At 26.3% G+C, this 22623-nt stretch overlaps 1 protein-coding gene across 1 annotated transcript in view; it reads left to right on the top strand.

Annotated features, from left to right (window-relative positions):
- Positions 1-1868: 1868 nt before the first annotated feature.
- Positions 1869-22623, top strand: part of LOC111032680 — a 132947-nt gene continuing 112192 nt past the window's right edge. The window contains exon 1 of the mRNA XM_022313105.1: positions 1869-2298. Coding sequence (XP_022168797.1) covers positions 2235-2298 — 64 coding nt within the window. The 5' untranslated portion in view covers positions 1869-2234. The remainder of the gene's footprint in view (positions 2299-22623) is intronic.

Raw genomic sequence — 22623 nt, 5'->3', positions numbered from 1 at the left:
ACTCGGTACATATTCTACAGCAAAGTGGTTACCTACTTTTCTCCTTTTTATTATTAAAAATAAACAATTACAATTTATTCATAATGAGTACATTTAGCAATTTTGATTGCATGTTTATAGTGACGGGAATAATTGAATTGGGATGGCACTTAGTTGTGCCGCTAATAGTTACACTATTGTTTATCTTGGTACTCCGATGACAGTAATTATTTTTTTCTGAACTAAATTCTTACGCGCTCTTTTTAAGTGAATTAGTAATTTGCTTGGTAGAAGTGGCACATCTGGATATCTGGAGTATTTCAAACGGTGAGACATTTTTAACGATTTTGGCTGAATGCATTTTTCCTATCTAATAAACGTATGCCAATATATTCCACGACCCATAAAAGGTTTTTATACAAATAACTAAAAGTTGATAGTATATTACCTGGATTTGCCACCAAATCGAATATTTCAACAATAGTAATAGTTATGAATATTATGCAATTGTTCTCAACATAATTGTAAATTAGACGATTTCATCTTTTAAAATTTTAAAATTATCAAATTGAAAGTATTCCGGAACTGATCCATATAATGTACGATTTACTGAGTATCATCGAACATGATATTTTAGTAGCCCACATTGATAGGTAACATATAAACATAAAAAATAAAAGCAAAATAGAAACCAAATACTTGGAAGCCGTAAACTTTTTTGGTTTACAATATTGTAATAAAGTTATTAAATGGATATATCACACTTAGTTCTAATTGAGAAATACTCTTTTATTTGTAAGAACCATCAAGAAATCTTTAAATCTGGCTAAACCCCCTATTTTTCACTCTTCTCTAAATATTCCCACAGGAGTGAATAAAAAGTTTTTATGTTTAAGTTTATATATTTAAGTCTAAATTAAATTGTCACTCTTCTGCCAGCCACAGTGCAATATTTTTTTAAACTTAATAATACCTACCTACCATCATATAACAAGTTATTTTAAATAAACAATATTAATGTGGGATTGAGGAGTTATATTATGAAGAAAATATAAGTCCTACAGATTTATATTTATTTATTTCTCTAATCAAATTTCAATTTATTTTTAATGACATTGTAATGACCGTTGGTCCACGGTCATCATCTATTTAATATTAAAAATAATTTATCAAACTAAAAAAATAATTATTTGGCTGTCCGGGTTATGCCATTGATGTGTAATGTAAATACGCTGACACTTTAAATAACACAATCTGGTAACTCTAACAGACATCCTATCAAGCAGTTGTTGATCTTCGTCCAGCCATATCGGCGTTATCATAGAAATATTATGTCTGCCGCTGGCCCGTATAATAATAGGTATGTATAGTCCGTGTATTTTTTTAAGGATTTCAATTTTTTTTCTGACATTCCTCTCACGTCTCTTCAACAAGTCAGCTCGGTGGAACCACTACCACACCGTTTGTTGTTTATACCCAGAGGTAATATATATCCATCTTGGCCAGAGAGTTTTCGGTGTAAGGCAGTGCGCGATCGGGTTGCTGACTTGTCAGCGTGGCAGCGTTTGAGTGGGGGGGTTAGGGTACGAGTTGGAAGAGTGTGACAAATGGCCGAGTGGGGGTCAGAGGAGGCGGCGAGCGATTGTTCTTTTGACGCCTCTAATGGACGTAATTTTTTCGTATAACCCGGCTCTCACCCCCTAGAGATGAGCCATCTCCCGACCGCCCCCCTCCCCCACCCGTCTTCTCACCAGCCAGCGAGATGCAAGTCGCGACGAGTCGACTGTTCAACCAGCCTGCTACCGCCTCCACCACCACCACCTCTCAAAGGGACTCGGCTGCGGTAGCGGTGGCAGCAGCGGCGGCGTTGAACGTTTTGCGCACGGCAGTCGGACGACAATGTTTCGCCCCGTCGGTAGTGTACTCCCGTCGATCGAGACCGAAGAGAATTCGAATACGAATGCGAATACGGTGGTGGCGCAGCGGTTGCAGTCCATGTCAAGCGGTGTTGTTCGCGTCGTGTCGGCCGATACGGTTTTCGAGTAGTGTGACATAACCGCCGTGCGTTGGCCCCCTCACCCATCCAACCGAAAACAATTTAAAAAAATAATAACCGTTGTTCTTTTTTTTATAACTATCGTCGTCATCAATTTTTTTTCGTCTCGTGCCGCATATTATCGTGATAATAATAATAATAATAATTGATAACATAACTGCTGCCCGTCTGTACACAACGAATTTCGTCCGCGTGTCCGATGGCGGCCTTGTTCCGGTCATCGTCTTCACCTTACGCAATATTTGTTTACCTGTTACTCATCCGTAAGTGGTTGCATACTTATAACGTACAAAAAAATAGCAGAGATTCTCTTTTATGCAGTTCAAATTAGTGTTATTATTTTAAGGATAATATCTATTGATAAAATATGCTTTTTAATACAAGCTGCAGAACCTAAAGGTGGTCCATTTCACCTCCTAGACCCATATTAGAGTGTATTATTATCACATGATAAATATTTTATTCAGTATTGTAACAATATTATTTCAGTACCTACAAAACAAAAATATTTATTTAGAACGTTATGAAATTATTACTTATGACACGGTGCACTAGGTACCTAAAATATCCATTATTGTGTGACTAATACGAGTAAATTAAATAACAAACCATGTATACCATATATTATTATTTATAATAGAAGATGTAATAACATAAATATTATTTTATAACAGTTAACACTATAGGTTCATCAGGTATAAAATATATAGATAACATTATACAGATATTAAACGAGCTGACAAAATATTATTTTCCCACATATATTATCCATGTATAGATAGTTTATGTATTTATTAACTATTTTAAATATAATATATAATATATGATTTATTTATTTTTTTAATTTGGGGGGCTGGGTCCCCTGGGCCATTACCCTTAATAGATATGGCTCTAAGAATTGTGAAGACAACAGAGAAAGAGAAACAAGTGCATGTCATGCTTAAAATGCATTTGTGAAATTTTGACAGGCAACACAATTTAATCGCACAGTGCCCTAAAATTGCCACTATAAGCTGCAAATCATAAATTCATTCATTTGCAATGACTGTTCCACTTGTGTAGCAAAAGCAATTATGCGTCAAATAGTACCCTAAATTTTAAATTTACGAATTTCGTAAATTAATGCATATTGGAAATATTTTGTCAATAGCATAGAGATTGTGCACTGAGCCGCTGTTCAGTGGTTCAATAGCTAATGCGCATTCGATAGGTGTATATTGGGTATTTATGGATAGCTGAACCTTAGAATATGTAGGTAATATATAATATATTATTATAATAGGTAAATATAATGGGGAGAAGCAATGCCAACACCAGTTCCTCCCCCGGTTCACGATAACAAGGAAAAAAAAATAGGCAAATATAATGACATGTCTCCCAAACGGGCCAAACTTTACTACTATTGTTCATTAAAAATATCATCAATACTCTTTATTAAAAATAAACATAATATGTATTCGGAACGAACTAAATATTTAAGAAAAACATAAACGAATAATGAATGGGCTTTATCAATAAGCTCCAAGAACGCGTTCAGTTAAGAATGCCTAGACCAAAAATACCAAAAAATGTAACCATCAAAATTTTAATGTCAAATTGGTTTAATTGATATGTTTATTACTAATAGCTTATGACACTAAGTACAATGAATTATTGCGCTGAATGAGGTGATTTAATTATTTAAATTTTACCCAACAGTGTAAATAAAAATACAAAGATTATTATCAAAATAATAAATATACCACTGTTATGGAGTTTTATGAATATTCAATTATTAATACCTATCTACGAATTATTGTTGTTTCATCATAACTCGTAATAATATTATAATATACGATTCGTATACAATTATATACTTTATAGTTTATACTTTAAATAACAATTATAAATTAAATCAAAATAATATGAATAATATTATAGAGCGTATTAGTGTACTTATATCATTTTTCATTTATTTATTTATACGAGTTTATAACTTTATGACTGTTGTAAGGTAAATTCTAAGAATTTTAGTCCTTCAATCAAAATAAATTTAATTGAATTAATAATACATTTCATAATGCCATAATTGTTTAATAAAATTAAACGTTTTGAAAACGGATAAGAACTTGATAAGTGTGAATAAATTAAAGATATAAGTACCTACCAAAAGGGATCAATCACAATAAATGTCTATAGTTTAATATTAGAGTTTTTAATAAAATCTATTAAATCAGCTAAGTACCTTAAACATATTTTTAAACTATTTAATCTTTAAATTGATAAATAAGTAAATTGGTTTACTAGTGTAATATTTGATTTTTTGTTTTTCATTTCATGGAACGTTAGATATATTAATAGTCTGTGAGAATGCTTATATGAAAATATACCACATATAAATCTAAATCAATTTAAACTATATATAGAATGTAATAACATTATCAAATTGAACAAACACAATAAAATATAACAATATTTTCCCTAAAAAGTTTGCTTATACCTGAAAACACAACTATATATTATGTTAAATCTTATGATGGTTAGATTTTCCTAAATGAGTGATGTAATATTTTAATCGATCGTATTTTGTTGCAAGCAAAGCTGGTCCTTAATTTAATTTAAATTAAATGCATGAGTGGTTAGACAACTGTAACATTGTAAGGGTTGGAAAAAGGTTTTTTTGGAAAAGTAATTTTTTCTAAATAATAAATATTCATATTTTTTTTGAGATTATTACATTTTTTAACTGGTCCATTGGGTGGAATGAAGATGTTATTTGATCTGTACAGTTTGATCACTCTGAACCTATGAATATTACGAATTTCGTGTTATCTTAAATCTTTATAAACACCTACACAACAGTTAATTTTATAAGCCGTTTAAGTAGCCATTAGAACATCAAACACATAAAAACAACAGTGTGTGTGGGAGTGATAAACGTGGTATACAAATTAGTTTGAAAAGGTGATCGTAGATATTAATATTGCAGTTGAAGTATTATTAAAAAACACAATAATATAATAAATACGTCACGTTGATATTATATTATATTTTACGTATGTTGTATCTATAGTGTAAAATGATCAATCAAGTTGATCTAAAAACGAATTAATGTTTGAAAACTTCGAACATATCCATTATAAATGGTAATTGACACACCCAATTTGTAACAATGGATATTATAAATACATTTTGAATTTTGATCATTCTATTACTTTCATATCATATCATGTCATTTCAAATATAAATGAATTTAAACGTGTATGTTGCAGTCATATCATTCAAAATTATTATTATCCAACCGTGTTTAATTGAGTGATTTATGTGTAAATAGATTAAAGAAAAATATAATATGTAAGTCTTGACAACTCAGAAGCTATATACGTTCTTAAGTACAATATTTTTATTTTGAACAATATATTTTTAAAAAAAATGAATTTTTTGATAGTTGCATAAAACATATTCTGACGTATTGTGGCGCTTATCATGTACCATTGCGTTGACATTTTACTAACGACATGTATTCATATAGTATATACATATATATGTATATAAGAGACAAGCTCATATAATAAATCTGTCACAGTCGTCCAAAGATTTTCTTCTATTTAATAATATTAACATTGAGCATGGTAGAGATTTAAAAATTATACATTTTCGTCATTTCAAATTTGAATAAATTATCGTTTGATATGCAGATACGTTTACAAGTTTAATACACGAAAAATGTCAACAGCACAGTAGGTACCTCTGGTACCTATATGATGGTTCTGAGATTATATTTAAACAAACTTTAATTTATGTCAGAAATATATATTACGCAACCTAAACGTGTCCTAAAATATGTTTTATTTAAATATTTTAGACAGACCTTTTCACATACCTCATCTAATTTTTAATGTTTTTTTCATCCTATTAGATCCCGAGTAACCGAGATATTCATTATATTAGTTATACAACGTAGTGTTTTTTTTTATGTTTATGGAGTATGGAGATATAATTATGTGTTGTGACCTTAGTTATTAAGACCCTTGGCTCATTTTTGTATGGCCCACGGATAGCAATTATAATGAACAGTAAATTTAAAAAAAAAATGAATAAAAAAAGTGATATACAATTTTCCTTTTGTGTCACAACTATATTAGTAAGAGGTATACATATTATACATATGTTACTTAACTTTTGATAAACTGTAATTGAATAAGTATTGAATAGTATTGTAAGTAATAAATAAAGTAAAAAATGTGTGTAAAATATTTTATTTGTATGTGCTGCCTGTAAAGTAAGCTATTCAATATATTTGGCCCAGTTAATATTTTGAGTTTGACATGCCTTCCTTAGAAGAAAAGATACTTTAACAAAATATGATTATAGCGTAAATGATTTTAAACAGAACACAATCAATATTTTTGTAAGCTAAAATTTGGAATTTTTCAAAAAGCTCATACAATTCGAGAAGCAGGAATTACACAATGTGAAATCGAAAAAATAAAAAATAAATACAAATTTCAAAAAATGGGTTTTATAGCAATTTAGAAAATTTCAAAATTTCGAAATTCAGAACTATAGCTTATTATACAATTGTACTCGTAGTATATAAAGTATGAATGATTTGATATTTTATTTAAAAGCATAAGTATTATATATTCATAATATTGTATTAATGATTTCTCAATTTCTAACCATAACATTTATACATTTTTTTCAATTCCTACAAAATGTATATTCTGTAAATGGATAATTGAACCCACTGAATACGGACTATACATTTTACTAAGTAAGGTAGTTAATTTGAATTAATCAGTAGGTAGGATCTTATTTTTAAGAAACTTTTAATAGGTATCTTGTTTGAAACCAGTTTTAAGAGGATCTTGATGTATGATCTATTATCTGCATTCTTATAGTAAATATCATACCATGATGTATAGTTTATTAATTTATAGACTATTGTGTCTGCATGTTTATAAAATGAGCAATAAATAAGTACTTATATGACTTTAAAAACAACTTCAGAAAATCGTGTTTGTTTTTTTGAAATTATTCAGAGTAAATAAACGTGTGGATTTAGTTATAGTTTCCGTTTATGTCGTAATAATATAAAAAACTTTTTTAAAGAACTATAAATAATTTGTAAACACTTCCTGACTGTACTTTTATTAATTCATCACATAGTCTCAAATACCACTTAAACTGAAAAGTTGAAAAAACCGACAAACTTCAAATAAAGAACTTGATAACTTAATAACAATAATTTATTAACCAAGATATAGGTACTAACTTGATTTCTTTTATCTAATTACTACGCTACCTTATAAATTATAAATAAACTGATTGAGTCTGAAATATTGTAGAATAATGATGTTTAAGAATAATTTTGTAAGTAATTAAACATAATTACTCATATAACTTTGCATAAACTGTGAATGATTATTTGCAGAACTCTTAATAAACCATTCAAAAACTACTTTAAAAAAATAAAAATATATGTACATAACTCTGAAAAAAAATGTAGTCTATTTCTACGATTTTTTTTTAACGCTGACTAACCAAAAATATAATTATCGATTGAGAATATACCATTATACAAATTAATTTAATACTGTGTAATATTATGTATGGTCTGAATAATAAATGTAAGTGTTTAACTAACGTCAAACATTTTGATGGATGTTTCTAAGAGCTCTGGTGGACCGAAATTCAAGCGTGAACGCATTTTCTTGGATTATTATCCACGACAACAGTTTTTATGAAATAAGAGTTTTTTGCTTTGTGCCAAGTTCTAAAGTATTCAACTCTTATCTTCTTTAACCAATTCTTTCTCTATTGTGAACTCAATATACTTTAAGATGACATAAAATTTAATATTTCATCCGGTCCATTAACAAAATGATTTTTAATTAAGATTATTTTTTTTTTTTAAATTCTTAAAAATATTTATGAGTGAAAAAAAAAACTATTGAATACTTTATATTACCTATCTAATTTTCGTGTTATGAATCAAATGTCATCAAATTATTAATTTAACTGTATAATATTCCATGGATTAAAATACACGTTACCAATACAATATGTACCTATCTACCTATATAGTTCAATATACGAACTGACGAAATTCTTAGATACAACAAAACATTTGCTTACTTATACAATTTTAAAGTGATTATTTTTCTTATTTATTATACATATAATAATTATGAACTGTTATTGGTTATACCTATTTAAATAAGTCATTATGATCATCTACATTATCTTAGTTAAGATATCGTTTCAAATTTAAAAATATTGTATTATTACAATAGTTATAGCTATGATATGTACAGATGTGAATAATAAAATTAAAACAAATTATTTCAGAACAAATATAATTGTGCAATATAAAATGAATAAGTATATCTTAAAATATTTATTTCATTTTCAATGAATTTAAATTTAAATTTGTAGATTCATCATAATATTATAACCATACCATTGAGCTTTAGTTGAATTACCAAAATAAATAGTTAATATCATAAATTATTGTGCCATTCGTAGTACACATATCTAAATAATTGCAAATATTAAACCAATAGGTGTTCATAACTTTTTCTCACCAAATAGATACCCTTTGTTCATACCTACAATATTGTGTTTTTTTTGAAATCTAAATTAAGTCTATTAGTTGTATAAGAAATTGTTGATGGCTTCTGCTGAAGTCTACGTAATCAAATTAAACTTAATTAATTATGCGATTCATTTTGTCAAGAGAAGCTTTTCAAGTGATTAAGATGACGCAGCACGTATTCTCATTGGTACACGGTAATTAACATTCAAGTATATTGTGTTGTGTGTATAAATTAGTTATGATATTAATTATTGTTAGCAGAAACTCAAGTGAGTGATCTGTAAGGTGATATTTGTATTATTTTATATTTAAATCTAACACGTCGTATATATGTATATACATTAATGTAATGTCCCACGGAGATCTGTCATTTTGAAATTGTGGGAGTAATATAAACAGTACCATTACCCTGTACTGTAAAATAGTACCTATAGATACTAGTGGACTCTCAGTGTAACACGGAGAAAAGTAAATTAAAATTCTACTAAAGTTTATTAAAAGTGAAATTGTTCATTGAACCAGGTGATTATACTAAATACAAACCTAGACCCACGAATGTTCTTGATATAATGTAATTGTTTTAAAATGATTAAAAAACATAACATATGACATTTAATATTAATATTGAGTTTAAAACTTTAAAACAAATGTAACATAGTATGTTTACTATATACCTACATTGTTAACTATAAGAGTGTCAAATAATCAATATAATACTAGTTATAATATTGATAATGTTAATTATTTTACTTGTCGATGTAAATAACTGAGTAAGTCCTTAAATTGCCAAAAATATACAAAAATAGTCACGTTTTGCCTAATAAAATACATGCAAATATGTTTTTTCCATGGTAATTTCGATGACAGTTAAATATTTATGGATGAAGGTAGTACCATTTATGTAAAGTAGATTTGAAATATTTTTTAACTAATAGGTCTGTATTGAAAAGATAAAAAAATTGAACTCGTTTTTTCAAAAATTCATTTTTGCACTCATTTTTCGGTTTTACTTTATTGTACCAATATGGATTTCTTTGTTTAAATTTATATTAAAAAAGCTTAAAAACTACAGGAAATAAGGAATTGGGTTTTACATTAAATTTCAATATTGTATTATTAGTGTTTACATAAAAATCAAAGATCCCCGAAATTCCATCCATAAATGTAATAAAAAATATGATATGAACGATATTAATTACAATATTTATACTCGATTGTGAATCTTTATGTGTACTTAACTACCCAAGTGTTGTAGGATAATTATTATTAATATACCTTCTGTAAATAATATTATTTGTGTGTGGTTTACCAGTGAATTTATAATTGTTTAATATTCAAATAGGTGATTTGCGGTTAAATACACAAACCTTTAGGTACCTCATTTAAAACAAAGTACAAATATATTATACTGCTAAAAAAATTATAAATATTAGATAATCTTTCAAGTGTATGCTGTGGTAGAATAAAGCACTTATTACACTTATAAATACAAACTTTACTGTTGTCGAGAAAAATTGTTTTTTTAGATAGCGCTCCAAAAATCTTACTGAAAAATGTGTGTACATGATGCATACAATAAAAATTTGAAAAAAAGAACGTTCAATAATGAAATGGATTCTATATGTTCACATTTTTTTTTTGCATATAATTTAAAATGTATGTTTTATTATTTCACTGTAGGTATATATGTTGTTAAATCTCAAAAGTGGCGTCGGTATTTATTATTAACTATTCATTTCCATGGTTGGGTCCTTAAACAATAAAAAGCCACAAGACACAAATACTAAATACGATAATGTTATATTCGATGTTACTAGCAGGTGGCAACCACACCTAAAAAAGTATCAGTAATATCGGTTATCAAAATGTAGGTCTTAATGTTAAGATTTTGATAAAAACAGAGTGCCATTGTGGATATTATTCAATGTGCTCAGAATCTAAAATAATAAATCGTCATAACGTAATTATTACGTTGCCGTCGTGAGTTTTATTTGTAGTAGGTACAATATTCTCAGCTTTTATATTATGTAGAAACTAGACATACTTCATAATTTTGGTTAGTTCTATGGTGTATTCAACAGGATGAATATAGAATGCAAATTAATAGAATACTTTATGAATCTGATATGCGTGATAATTTAACGCCTAGAAATTACAAGGTACCTATTTCATTTCAAAACAAACAGCGTACAATTATGTCTAATTACTTAAATTAAATAAAGGTTAATATATTTTAAAAAAACAATGAGCAACTATTGAATTGATTTATTTTTTGCTATTTTTATTATTATTATTATAACTGTACACGGAGAATTATTTTAAAATAATATCTGTCTGTAACATTATTATTATTCATGTCCATCACATTTTAATATTTTTGAAAGTCGAATATTTTGAACTACTCAAAATATAGTACCTAATAATATTTTGTCAATTTAATTAATTTTATTAAAAGCACAAAATACCATACCAATTTTTCGTTTACTATTTCATAGATATATAAAATAATAACCTCTGTGTAGAAATATTTTCAAGATATTAATTCATGTATAAGTCTGTTTTTTGCAAGTAAACAAGTATTGAACAAAGATCCTAAGTTTGAATTAATTTTTTAATAAAAAGCATACGAATCTACGAAATTAGGAATTTATGGGATTAAATCAGTTACGTTTTTCGGATATATCCTCCAAGCTGGTGTCCTATACAATACTCACAGATGTATAATATCATACAATAATATATATATTATCCCTGGACTTGTCTTGAAGTTTTGTAGGAGTTTTAATAGGGATTTATTTGAATATACTTTGGGTTATTGGTCAAACTTTTGGCTACAAAGGATGACTAGTGCAATCCGCCTGTTAATAATAATTCCTAGCTGGTTGAGTCCAAATTACTAGGAAATAGGGTGTCATGATTCGATTAAACAGTATTTTTCAAATAAATATTATTTCAAGTCTCAAAAGTATATTTATATATGAAACTTAAATGTATTTCGTGTGTATTTAGTATAAAAATTAAACGTATAAATGGTACCACATATTTTATTATCCCCTTCAAATGTATAAACATTAATGTTAAATTATGTTTTCTTCTCATTAAAACTGTTGGTAAAAAATTGGCTAGAAAAAATAAGCAAGTGAATAAAATCTATAAAAAAATGTTCTGATAAAAGAAAAAAAAATATGAAAGGTTGAGAGGTAAGATATGAAAAATATTATGGGTTAATGGTTTAAAAAAAGAACCACAATTAGATGAAATGATCGCATGGAAGATTATTCTTCAGATCTTTGTTATGGATTAACCAAACAGATGAGATAAATCTATAAAAATATTCTAAACAATAATCAAAAAAAGGTAGAAAAAATCAAAATATGTAATATATTATTAAAGCATATTATGGTGAGCAAAGTTATAATTTATTTATTCTATAAATAAGTTGCAAAATCTGTTAAACCAAACTTCGATAAAAACGAACAAGGATCATATATATTGTGCCTAAACTCTTAAGTGTAAGCCATAAAAGATATTGTATCTTCTAATTTATTATTAGTGTGGTCGATTTTTTTTTTATTGTCATGTGGGTGTTACTTTAAAAGAAAAAACGACCCACACACTCTGCTCAACCACCCCCACATAATATATTTAAATTGTTCAAAAAAATGTCTGCTGTATGAATAACTTAATAATAACTAAATATAGGTACTTTGGGGTATTATATGGTGTTAATATTTCCAACTAAATAATGTATTAATGTTACATATAGGTACAGTTTGTTGTTACAATCAATTCCTTATTTTATTTATTAGAAACACTACGGCATATTATATTTCAATTTTAAAAATTACTTTTATAATGTAACAAAAGTATTTTAAATTAACATCAAGAAAGAATAACAGAAAAAAAAAACATAAATGTAAAACATCTGAGTGAGATCAATTTTGTGAATAGGTAGTAGAAAGATGGTTCTATATTGGCAATCCTCATCATACTTATACCAGGAGCTGATCGCTGATTAGTGGTGTATACTGATATAAAAAAAAGTATACGTCTTATGTGAAGAAAAATAATATTGAAATTAATATAGTTGAAGAGAGATAAAATATATATTTTAGTTAATAATAGTTACTTAGAAAACTAAGAGTTAATTGTATTTAAAAAATATTTTATAACTTCCAGTGAAGTTCACTATAAGTTTACAATTCTAAAGCAGTAATGTACCTAGTTATATATAATATTATAATATAATTAAAAACAAGTCCATTTAGTTTTGTTACAGTAATTATCCACCTGTAACCTATATCAAAATACATTTATACACACGGTTTAGTTTTAATGTATACTCTGGGTTCCTTAATAATTACCGGATTCGTTCTTATTTTATAGTTAGGTTTATGCGAATATTATGCTAAGCAAACTGAATAGGTATACTTCAATAAGAGTATAAGGCATTGATAAGATTTCTTCAAATTACAAGTTTATTCATGATTTCACAAATAATTATAATTATTTAAGAACATATTTATTTACCGGCATTTAATTTAAGCATCGCTAGCTTGTTTATTAACATATACACAATATATTATGTTAATGTGAATATTGTAATTAAGTATCTGTTGTAGCTAGTAGGTAAATGGTATTTTTATTTTAATAATAGGTATTGCATTTCCTCTATCTATAACAATATAGTAAAAATATAAACATAGGTATTACTCCTGTAAGCATAGCTTGTGATAGGGTAGGAATAAACATTCTTTTGTGGAAATTTTATATATAATATAATTATAACAAATTAATAAATACATATATAAATTTAAAATCAATAAAAAATAATGTGATACACCATAGATACAAATACAAGTTTTTGCAATGCTACAGATAAAACTACACATGACATTTAAGATTAAAATCAAAATTGAATATTAAAACTAGAAAATTTAATTAAATGAGGATTATTATATAATGTGAAATACATAATTTAGAGTAAAGACATCTATAAACTATTTTTTTTCTCCAAGTACACCACTCAATTTATTTTTCTTATGGACTGTGCATTTGATTAAAATAATTTGGACCAAGGTAATCAACGAAACACTTTCCAAACGATTTAATTATGTATTTGACTGGAGTATTATTGGATCTAAATGTTTTTTTATGTGTAAATTCAATTTTATTTATTTTTATTATTTTTGTGTACCCATTTATTGGTTGAGAACATTATTGCAATTTTTTTATACAATAGCTCGGCTGGTAGAATGTCTGTATAATAATTTATTTTTGAAACCTCTAATGTTATTTTTATTCAAAATGACTCTTAGAACAGTATTTTGATTTAATTCCAGATCTTTAAAAGTATTATTTTTTGCTCCACCTCAAGTCAGAAGGCCTATTGAAAAGTTGACTGGTGAAATGCGAAATAAATATTTCAAATAGTTTGAAGTGGTAGCATATCTTTATGTTTGACAAATTTACACAATATGGAACGTAACTTTGCAACTATGTTATTTATATATAGGTTATGTAGGTTCCACCTGAAATTGTTATCTATAATGACTCCTAAAACGAATTTTTGATATTTATTTAATATGGTGGAAATAAAATGGACTACAATTTGTAATGTCATTACAATTATGAATCAATAGAAGGTGATCCTGGTAGATACATTTATTTATTGAAAATTATAAGAACGTGGTTTTTTCATAATTCAAAGTTAGCCCCATAGCACTTAGCACTTATTTATTATCTCTAAATCTTTAGTAGTTTTAAGTAGGACATTTTCATATGAGTTATCTGAAAATAACATGACATGTCGTCCGCGTACATCACTATTTTTCTATCAATATTTACATCAAATACTGCATCAATATAGAATAATAACAAAATTGGTTCTAAGCCACACCTTGCGGTACACCATATTTAATGTATTTACCATCATTTAGTTTATCGTTTATTTTCATTACTTGATTTCGGCCATGTAGGTAACTTATGAACCAGTGTAGGCTTTTGTTTTTTCCCCCAAAATTAGGTTAAATCTGTGCTTATGTATTACAATTTATAGTATCAAATGCCTTCGCCAAATCTAAGAAAACTCCGATCGCTGTTTTAACATTATCAAAAACACAAAATAAATATAGAAATGGTGTTAATACATGTATATATATTATATATATAGCAGTGTCAGTACCCAGATCGGGTTCGAAAGAAAATTGATTTTTTGAAATTAGATTGTTTTTTTTCTTCTAGATATGATATTAATCTTTCTTTTATTATTTTTGAAAAATTGGATAACATAGAAATAGGCCTAAAATTATTCATATTTTTACGTGCACCGTACTTGTAGAATAGTTTATTTATTGCTTAATTGAAGTCGTTTGGAATAATTCAATTTTCAATACTTATATTATAAATACATACCAAAGGATTTACAATCAAATCAGAAATACATTTTAGGATTTTAACTGATACTCTATTGTATCCTGCTGCCGTCTTGTTTCTAAATTTATTTATGGTTATTTGAACTTCCGAAGCTTCAATAGTTTTAAGAAAATAATCATTGAAAGATTCTTTATTCATAGGTATCGCATGTATACTTCATACATTTAGTTTTTACAGTGATCAGGTATAAACATTTGTGTTCTTTTTAACATTTTGACACTAATATAACGAAACAACAATCATGTGTACACATGGTTGACCGATTTCTGGGAACGCGTAACAGGGTAGGAATTCTTGAAAATGCTCAGAAAAGGCTGAGAAATCGAAAAATTTGAGAGAATCAATTGCTTTTTACTACCTTAGTACCTTGATAATTAATAACATATTTCAATAAATTAGAAACTCATATTTTTTTATAAGAATCAATACATTCACCTAGTTCAATTATAATGAAATTTAAATTTTAACTATTTTTTTTTTTAATCGATCATAAATAATGTTACAACTTAAAAATAATACAAACATTTAATAAAAAATATGTAAGTGTATGTGCGTTTGTGCAAAGATCACTACCTTGAATTACTATAAATTAAAATGTACAATTTATTATGTATGATAAAATAACTAAAATTATTAAACTAAAATTGAATAATATTAATAAGTCAACTATGATATACTTGATGTGAAAATGTATACCCAGCACTTCTACCTAAATTTATTATGTGGATAAAATACTATCAACAGCTTTAAGCTGTACTTTTAAAAATCAAGATCCTTGTTGATGTTGCTTTTTAGGAGCTCTTATTTTTATTGAAATATGCTGCAGCTATGCTATTATACATTATTATAGAAGAATATGCATGTATGTAACTTTTAGGTGCGAAAAATATATTAAGTTAGAACGTGACTACAATTCGAAGTCAATCTGTAATTGGTCAAATATGTTAACATCGATATCGCGCTTGCCACTTGTGGTGATATGTTTTACCTCAGAAAATAAATTATTCAGTGGTTACTCCAGTGGTATCACCATATTATAAAATTTAAATACTTGAGAGTATAAGCGCATGAGTGCATGACATAATACATATTACATTCATTTTACGGAATTTCTCAACTATGAACTAAAACATTCAGCTGAAGATTAATATTAGTTAAATTATATAAAATAGTACGATTCATATTTACTTAATTTAAAGACAAATTAAAGACAATTTAAAGATATATTTGGGCATAAATGCTGTGACTTAACAACTAGTTAGAATAAAATAATATATTTTTTAAAAACCACCTGGGAATTTTCAGAAATGCCAACCCTATGTGAACCCATGCAGATGTAAAATTTTCCCATTAACTTTTTTTTCTTGTCATTGGTGTATATTAATGAATACTGTCATCAATATTTTTGACCTCAATATTTCGCACGTGATTCACATGAATTTGTGCACCCCCTGTTTAAAAGGAAAATTAAATTTTCTATTTTATGACTGTATGTATGTATTGTAAGTACTTTTACAATTTTATGTTCTAAAATTAAGTTTATAAATTGTACTATAAACAAACAGTGGCATTAAACAAAACTATAATATTTAACAGTATCAGATTTAATAGGTATTGTATCAAAGTATGATATAATAAAAAATATTTTATAAAAATACAATTTTTAAAGTATACAAAATATTTGTATATTTTATCCAAAAAAATTCTGAAGATTTTTCCTGTGATTGAATCCAATTTAGACAATGTTGCTATGAACTAATTTTGTCCATAGTATAGTTCCTAATAATAAAACCGTCTATCTCAATCAAGCAACCAAACTACCAAACAATTTTACAAATACCTGTTAAGACTCTCAAGCACGATTTCCTAAATACATTTGCATGATATGGAGTGGATTCCTAAAAATAGTTGAGGCACACCTAAACTTGGACTTCCATAACAAAAATAACACACATCGTTGTAAGACTGGGCACAATAGACATATCTCATGTTTTGGTCAAACAAGAGGGAATAGAATAGGAATATTAATATTAGAGCAAAATTAATTAGGATGTAATATTTAAAAGAAAATATGTATTCGAAAAAATAATGAATGATTTAAATAGTTATAACTAATTTTAAACTAAAAAAAGTTAAAAAGAATTCTTCCTCGAGCACAGTTGGTACTATTCTCTGCAAATTCGTTAATTAATAAATTTGCATTCATATTAACTATAAATAAATTTTAGTAAAATCCAGGTCAGTATATTTAATATATTACACTTGTATTTGATAACGGCATTAGACAAGTGACAACACTGCGAGTACGATGCCCACTTCACATGTCTATACAACAAATTATTTAATCTGATTTATAACTTTTTGGGTAGAGGCGTTAATCTAATTATTATAAAGGTAAGTATTCAGTTATTTGATATTCTCTTAGAAAAATATACCAAACAAATAATAATTTTAATTAATTAATTTAAGCAACTGAATGCAAATTTAATCAGTAAAAGAGGAATAAATAAAATTGGCGATGTATCATTGAACATAAAATAAAAATGAGGGAAAATAAGTTTGCTATACAATATAAGATCATAGGTGTTGAGTATACGTTGTCATTTAATAAGTCACTGTAATGCATGTGTTAAGATTAAATTGAATAATAAATTATTGTATACAAAATATGATTCTGAAGCCATCAAAGCCTAATATATTACTATAAGTATATTTTATGATATATTTATGGTATCTAATATTATAGGTAGTAATTTATTTTTTATTTATTTTATTTTTAAAAGCTCCAAATTCTAACCATTAAAACAAATACTGTGAATATACAATTTCTATATTTTTTATTTGGTAGATATATAAACAACTTATGAGACACCTTGTACTACACTTAAAGGTTTGTCAAAAAATAGTTGTATCATACATTCATACATTATACACCAAAATAAAAACTAAAGCGGTTGAAAATGCATACACCTATAAATATCACAAAGGAACCAATCTATTTTTAAAATGATTTCATGTCAAGTATATGTTAAAATCAATATATTTTTAAAAATCAATTTTGTCAAATATTAATTTTAAGTGAACATTTCCCCTTCGCCAAGTATATCGACTAGATAACATTTTCTACCAGAAACCATGATCAAAATTAAAGGTGTATAGCTGATCCAAATGGCGATGACAGACAGAAAACAAAATCACACATCGTAGTAAAATCAATACATCATTTACAGAATATTTACGCAAATGTAACAATTATTTTGACACCTTAAATTCTTAGTTTCCTTGTAGGGTATTCCTTATGTGTATAAACTAAAGCCGTTAAGATAAATTTTAAATTTGGTATAGACAAAGATTATCCAATACGAATCAGTGGTGCATAATACGAGCGTAGTTGTGGGGGTTAGATCAACATTGGCTTTTTTTTATTGTATATGTATATAGACATTTAATAAGAGCGACAAATATTTATATTGATATATCGATAAGTACTTCAAATTTACTGCGAATGAATTGAATCCATTTGTGTTTAACCATAAATGTTCTTTAGTAGTAATTCATTAAATATTGCAGTAGCAAGTTTAGCCACCATAAAAAGGGCCCACGGATCTGTGACAAACAAACTTTTGCGCTTTTAATCCTTGATTTTACAATAACTGTAAGAACATAATGTTATAAGCACATTAACCAACTAAATTAATAGAATATTGTGATGAAAAATTAAACAATTTTATAATACCTTTAATGAAATTAGATTTCAATTAATTATCTGTAAATGTGTAAGATGAAAACTACAGTCTTTTGACTTAAAAAAAAAATTAATATATCAGCTTTACATTATGATGTATTAGATGTCTAGCAAATGGAAAATATATGTGTTTTTATTAATCCAAAAGGTTATTTTAATATGTTATTCGAGTCGTAATAACGTTTCACTTATTCATGCATGTTGTGGGAAATAAATATTTATTGTGCGGTATCAAATTTAATCTTAAGTCGTATTTTATGTTCAAAAATTAAATTAAATTGCATAGTATTTAATAAAACAATTTCAAAGAATACATCTTGATTAAAACATATCACATTTATCAATCTACAATATTGCATAATACAGTATAATAACATATCATAATATGATGTACATATTATGTAGGTACCTATACATAATATGCACGACATTCATTAAAATACGAGCTTTTACGATTTAAGTAATATTGTTGATATATTAATACTATTGCGATGTTTTATTTTAATACTCAGATTATAACAAGTAAAGGATAAAGTTTATGGTTACAAATATTGTTGAACAAATTAATATTGCTTTTCGCACAGCAGTAAACAGTGTTTTACGTTCAAAACAAATTTACTTGCAACCACAAGTCTTGATAAATTTTCATTATTTTTTTGTACTAGAAATACAATTACGTAATACATACATATGACTATAATATGAGTTGTATTGATACTAAAGTATGTTTTGTAGAATGTTTTAAAATATAATAAAATGTATTATAAATATTTTATGACATTTAAACCTATTATCTGATAATTCATAATGAAATACATTTTTGGTGCTTTTGTCCGATTATTTATTACGGAATTCAATTAGGGTCGTTATAATATATATTTATAAATAATAATGGCCAACTATTTTTGGGTTTAAATTTTTAATCATAGTACCCCATAAATTTAGTTGAAAGCAAAAAGGAGGGAAGAAGAATGGGTATGTTTTTTTTTATTCCATTTTAGAATTAAATCTCAAGACAAATTCTGATTTATGCATACCTATTTTGTTAAATATTTTGAGTAAATGTTATCACATTCCAATGATCTTTTAACATTTCAGACATGTAAAAATAATATAATACCCAACGACAAAATTATATTTTCTACTTATTAAAAAATTTAAAATATTGATAAACACCTAAAAAATAATATTTTTAAATTTAAAGAAGAAGTCACATTTAAATTGCTTAATTGAATTTTATAAGAGGTGTAAATTAAAAAAAAATCATCATATCTATATAATAACTATAGTTAGATATAGGATTGGAATTATTAAAGGGAAAACTAAATTATGTTCGTAATTTATAAATTATAACATTAAAGACCACTGAATTAATAAATATGACTTAACTCTAAAAATGTAATCACTGCCTACGTAGGTAGTTTAAGGTTATAGAGCACCTATATGCCACTCTCTAAAATCATTAGATAAATATCTCAAAAAAAAAAAATTGTACCTAGTTAATTAAAATATGTGAATAATAACTAACTATATATTTATAACTTCTAGTTTTGCAACAATATTTTTCTTATTTTTGTTTATAAACAATTTTATGATCAGTGAAGAAGTTCAGACAGTTTCTCGTAGTCCAACCTTTTAGTTGGCAATCAAGTCTCGTTAATACTTTGAAAAGATAAATTTCGACTCTAAGGTAGGTTTTAAATAAGTTCTGCTGAAATTATTCTTACAAAATACATGATGTATATTATTAGTCCATTTATATTGCACTAAGATGAATTCACCAACTGTTGAAAGTCTCAAACACAGATGTATATAATATACTCTATCTGGTTTTCATTTTTTGCAGTATATTAATTAATTGTTCACAATGTCACTTTGACTTTACATTCCATTAGTTATTATAATATAAATATAATTATTTCAGTTTATATATTTTTATTCTTAATAAAAATAAAAATAGATATTTTCCTTGCTTAACAACCTTACCTTATCTTTGTTTATCATTCTTTTAAAATATGATAATTTAAAGGTATCTTATTCCGGGATGGGTACTTTAGTACTACTTCTTGTCGCTTGGTGAACTGGGAGTGGTGAGTCAGGTTTTTATTGTTATGTTATTAATAACAATTTATTTAAAATTAACTAAATATGTGCATTTTTGATACCTTATTTTTACTATAAAACAACTTTAAAGTTAAACTTCAATTTTATAAAGTTTATCAAGAAAAAGTTCGAGATTGTACTTAAAAGCAATATATTCAGATGTCATTTCCATGCTTTTCATTATGATTTCAATTAATTATAAATAGTAATGTGATATATTGATAATAAACTAATACGTATTAGTGTATTACCCTAGTTATCAATAAAAACCTGTGTATGGTTTAAAGATTTTAATGAATAAATTATGTCAAATCCATATACTAGATAAGTCGATGGCCCAAAAAAATAACATAAAAGCATTGGATTAAAATAAATAATAGAAAGAAAAATGAGAATATAATATATTAAATATTATTTAAGATATGAAAATCTTGAAAGTACCTATATTTAAAATATTATTATTTTTATTATCTACTATAATACTTGCCATTCAATTTAAAGGCGTTTCACTTTTATGTTCTAACTGCATACAAATATTAACGTTTTTTTTTGTAAGATACTGCTAATTTTGTTTTCATTAGAAACGTTATAAATTGTCCCAAGTGAGCAATAATAAACTTTTTAAGCATTGGAAATATTCGTTATCGTTTGTTTTCTTAAATCATAGAAACATAAAAATATTAAGAATAAGCATAAAAAGTTTAGCTGTTAAATAGATGTTTATTGTACTCAGACTGAAATAAAAATAAGGTGTAATACTGTTATTTTGTTTCCACTTAAGAGTTTTAGTGTTAACTATATAATATCATGTACATTGTATAGATATTTTACGAACTTAAAATAATAAAATAAAATAATTTTTCATGTGAGTATATTAAATTTTTTTGAATTTTGGAAGTTTATAAATAATGCATAACGAATTATAATGCTTACCTAATCAGTTTGATTAAAAACAATTTAATTTAAATAAAGATACATAATATTATTAGTATACACTATACAATCACTAGGTACAGTATATTATTATATATAATCAATAATATGAAGTGGCTACCATTAAAAACACAAACAGGCAACTAATAATGAAGCCGTACTGTATAGAGAGCTGGGTGTTAGTCATCTCGCTTCATACGCCTTTGAACGCACATTATTATTATTGTAGTATGTTGTGGTATTTTATTTTAAGCGTATAATAAATAATCACATTATCAAAACTAATTCAGAGTGGATGTTGGTCAAAATTGTAATTTTTCCAGACATTTCTTCTGCATTTATTGACGATGATGTTACTTTTCAATGCTGTTTATAAACTATTAAGCAAATATCAAAAATTCACTTTAGACATTTTTCCCGATGCATAAATCATTTCTGAACACTTAGCTATCTAAAAAGTGTTCTCAAAAAAAAAAAAAAATCATTAATAAGCCATCTACTACTTAGCCCAGTAAACTCATAATTAAAAAAAAAAAAGTAAAAAAGTACCGTCATATTTGTTTATTTTTTGTCTATTATATATTTAATATTTATATTTAACTTATTTCTGATTATTACGTTCATACATTTTAAATAGTTATTATTTGCATTTTAGACTTGAATAGTAATAATATAATGTTTATAAGGATAAATATTGGCTATTAAGATGAAATTGATTTGATTTCTTCTGTCAAATATATTTTATCCGACACACCTAAACGTATTATACTACTGAAAATGATATAGGTAAAT

The sequence above is a fragment of the Myzus persicae genome, unplaced genomic scaffold (genome assembly GCF_001856785.1).
Source record: "Myzus persicae strain clone G006 unplaced genomic scaffold, MPER_G0061.0, whole genome shotgun sequence".
Taxonomy (NCBI): Eukaryota; Metazoa; Arthropoda; class Insecta; order Hemiptera; family Aphididae; genus Myzus; species Myzus persicae.
The sequence above is the reverse complement of the archived record's forward strand: the minus strand, read 5'-3'. Positions and strand labels throughout refer to the sequence as shown.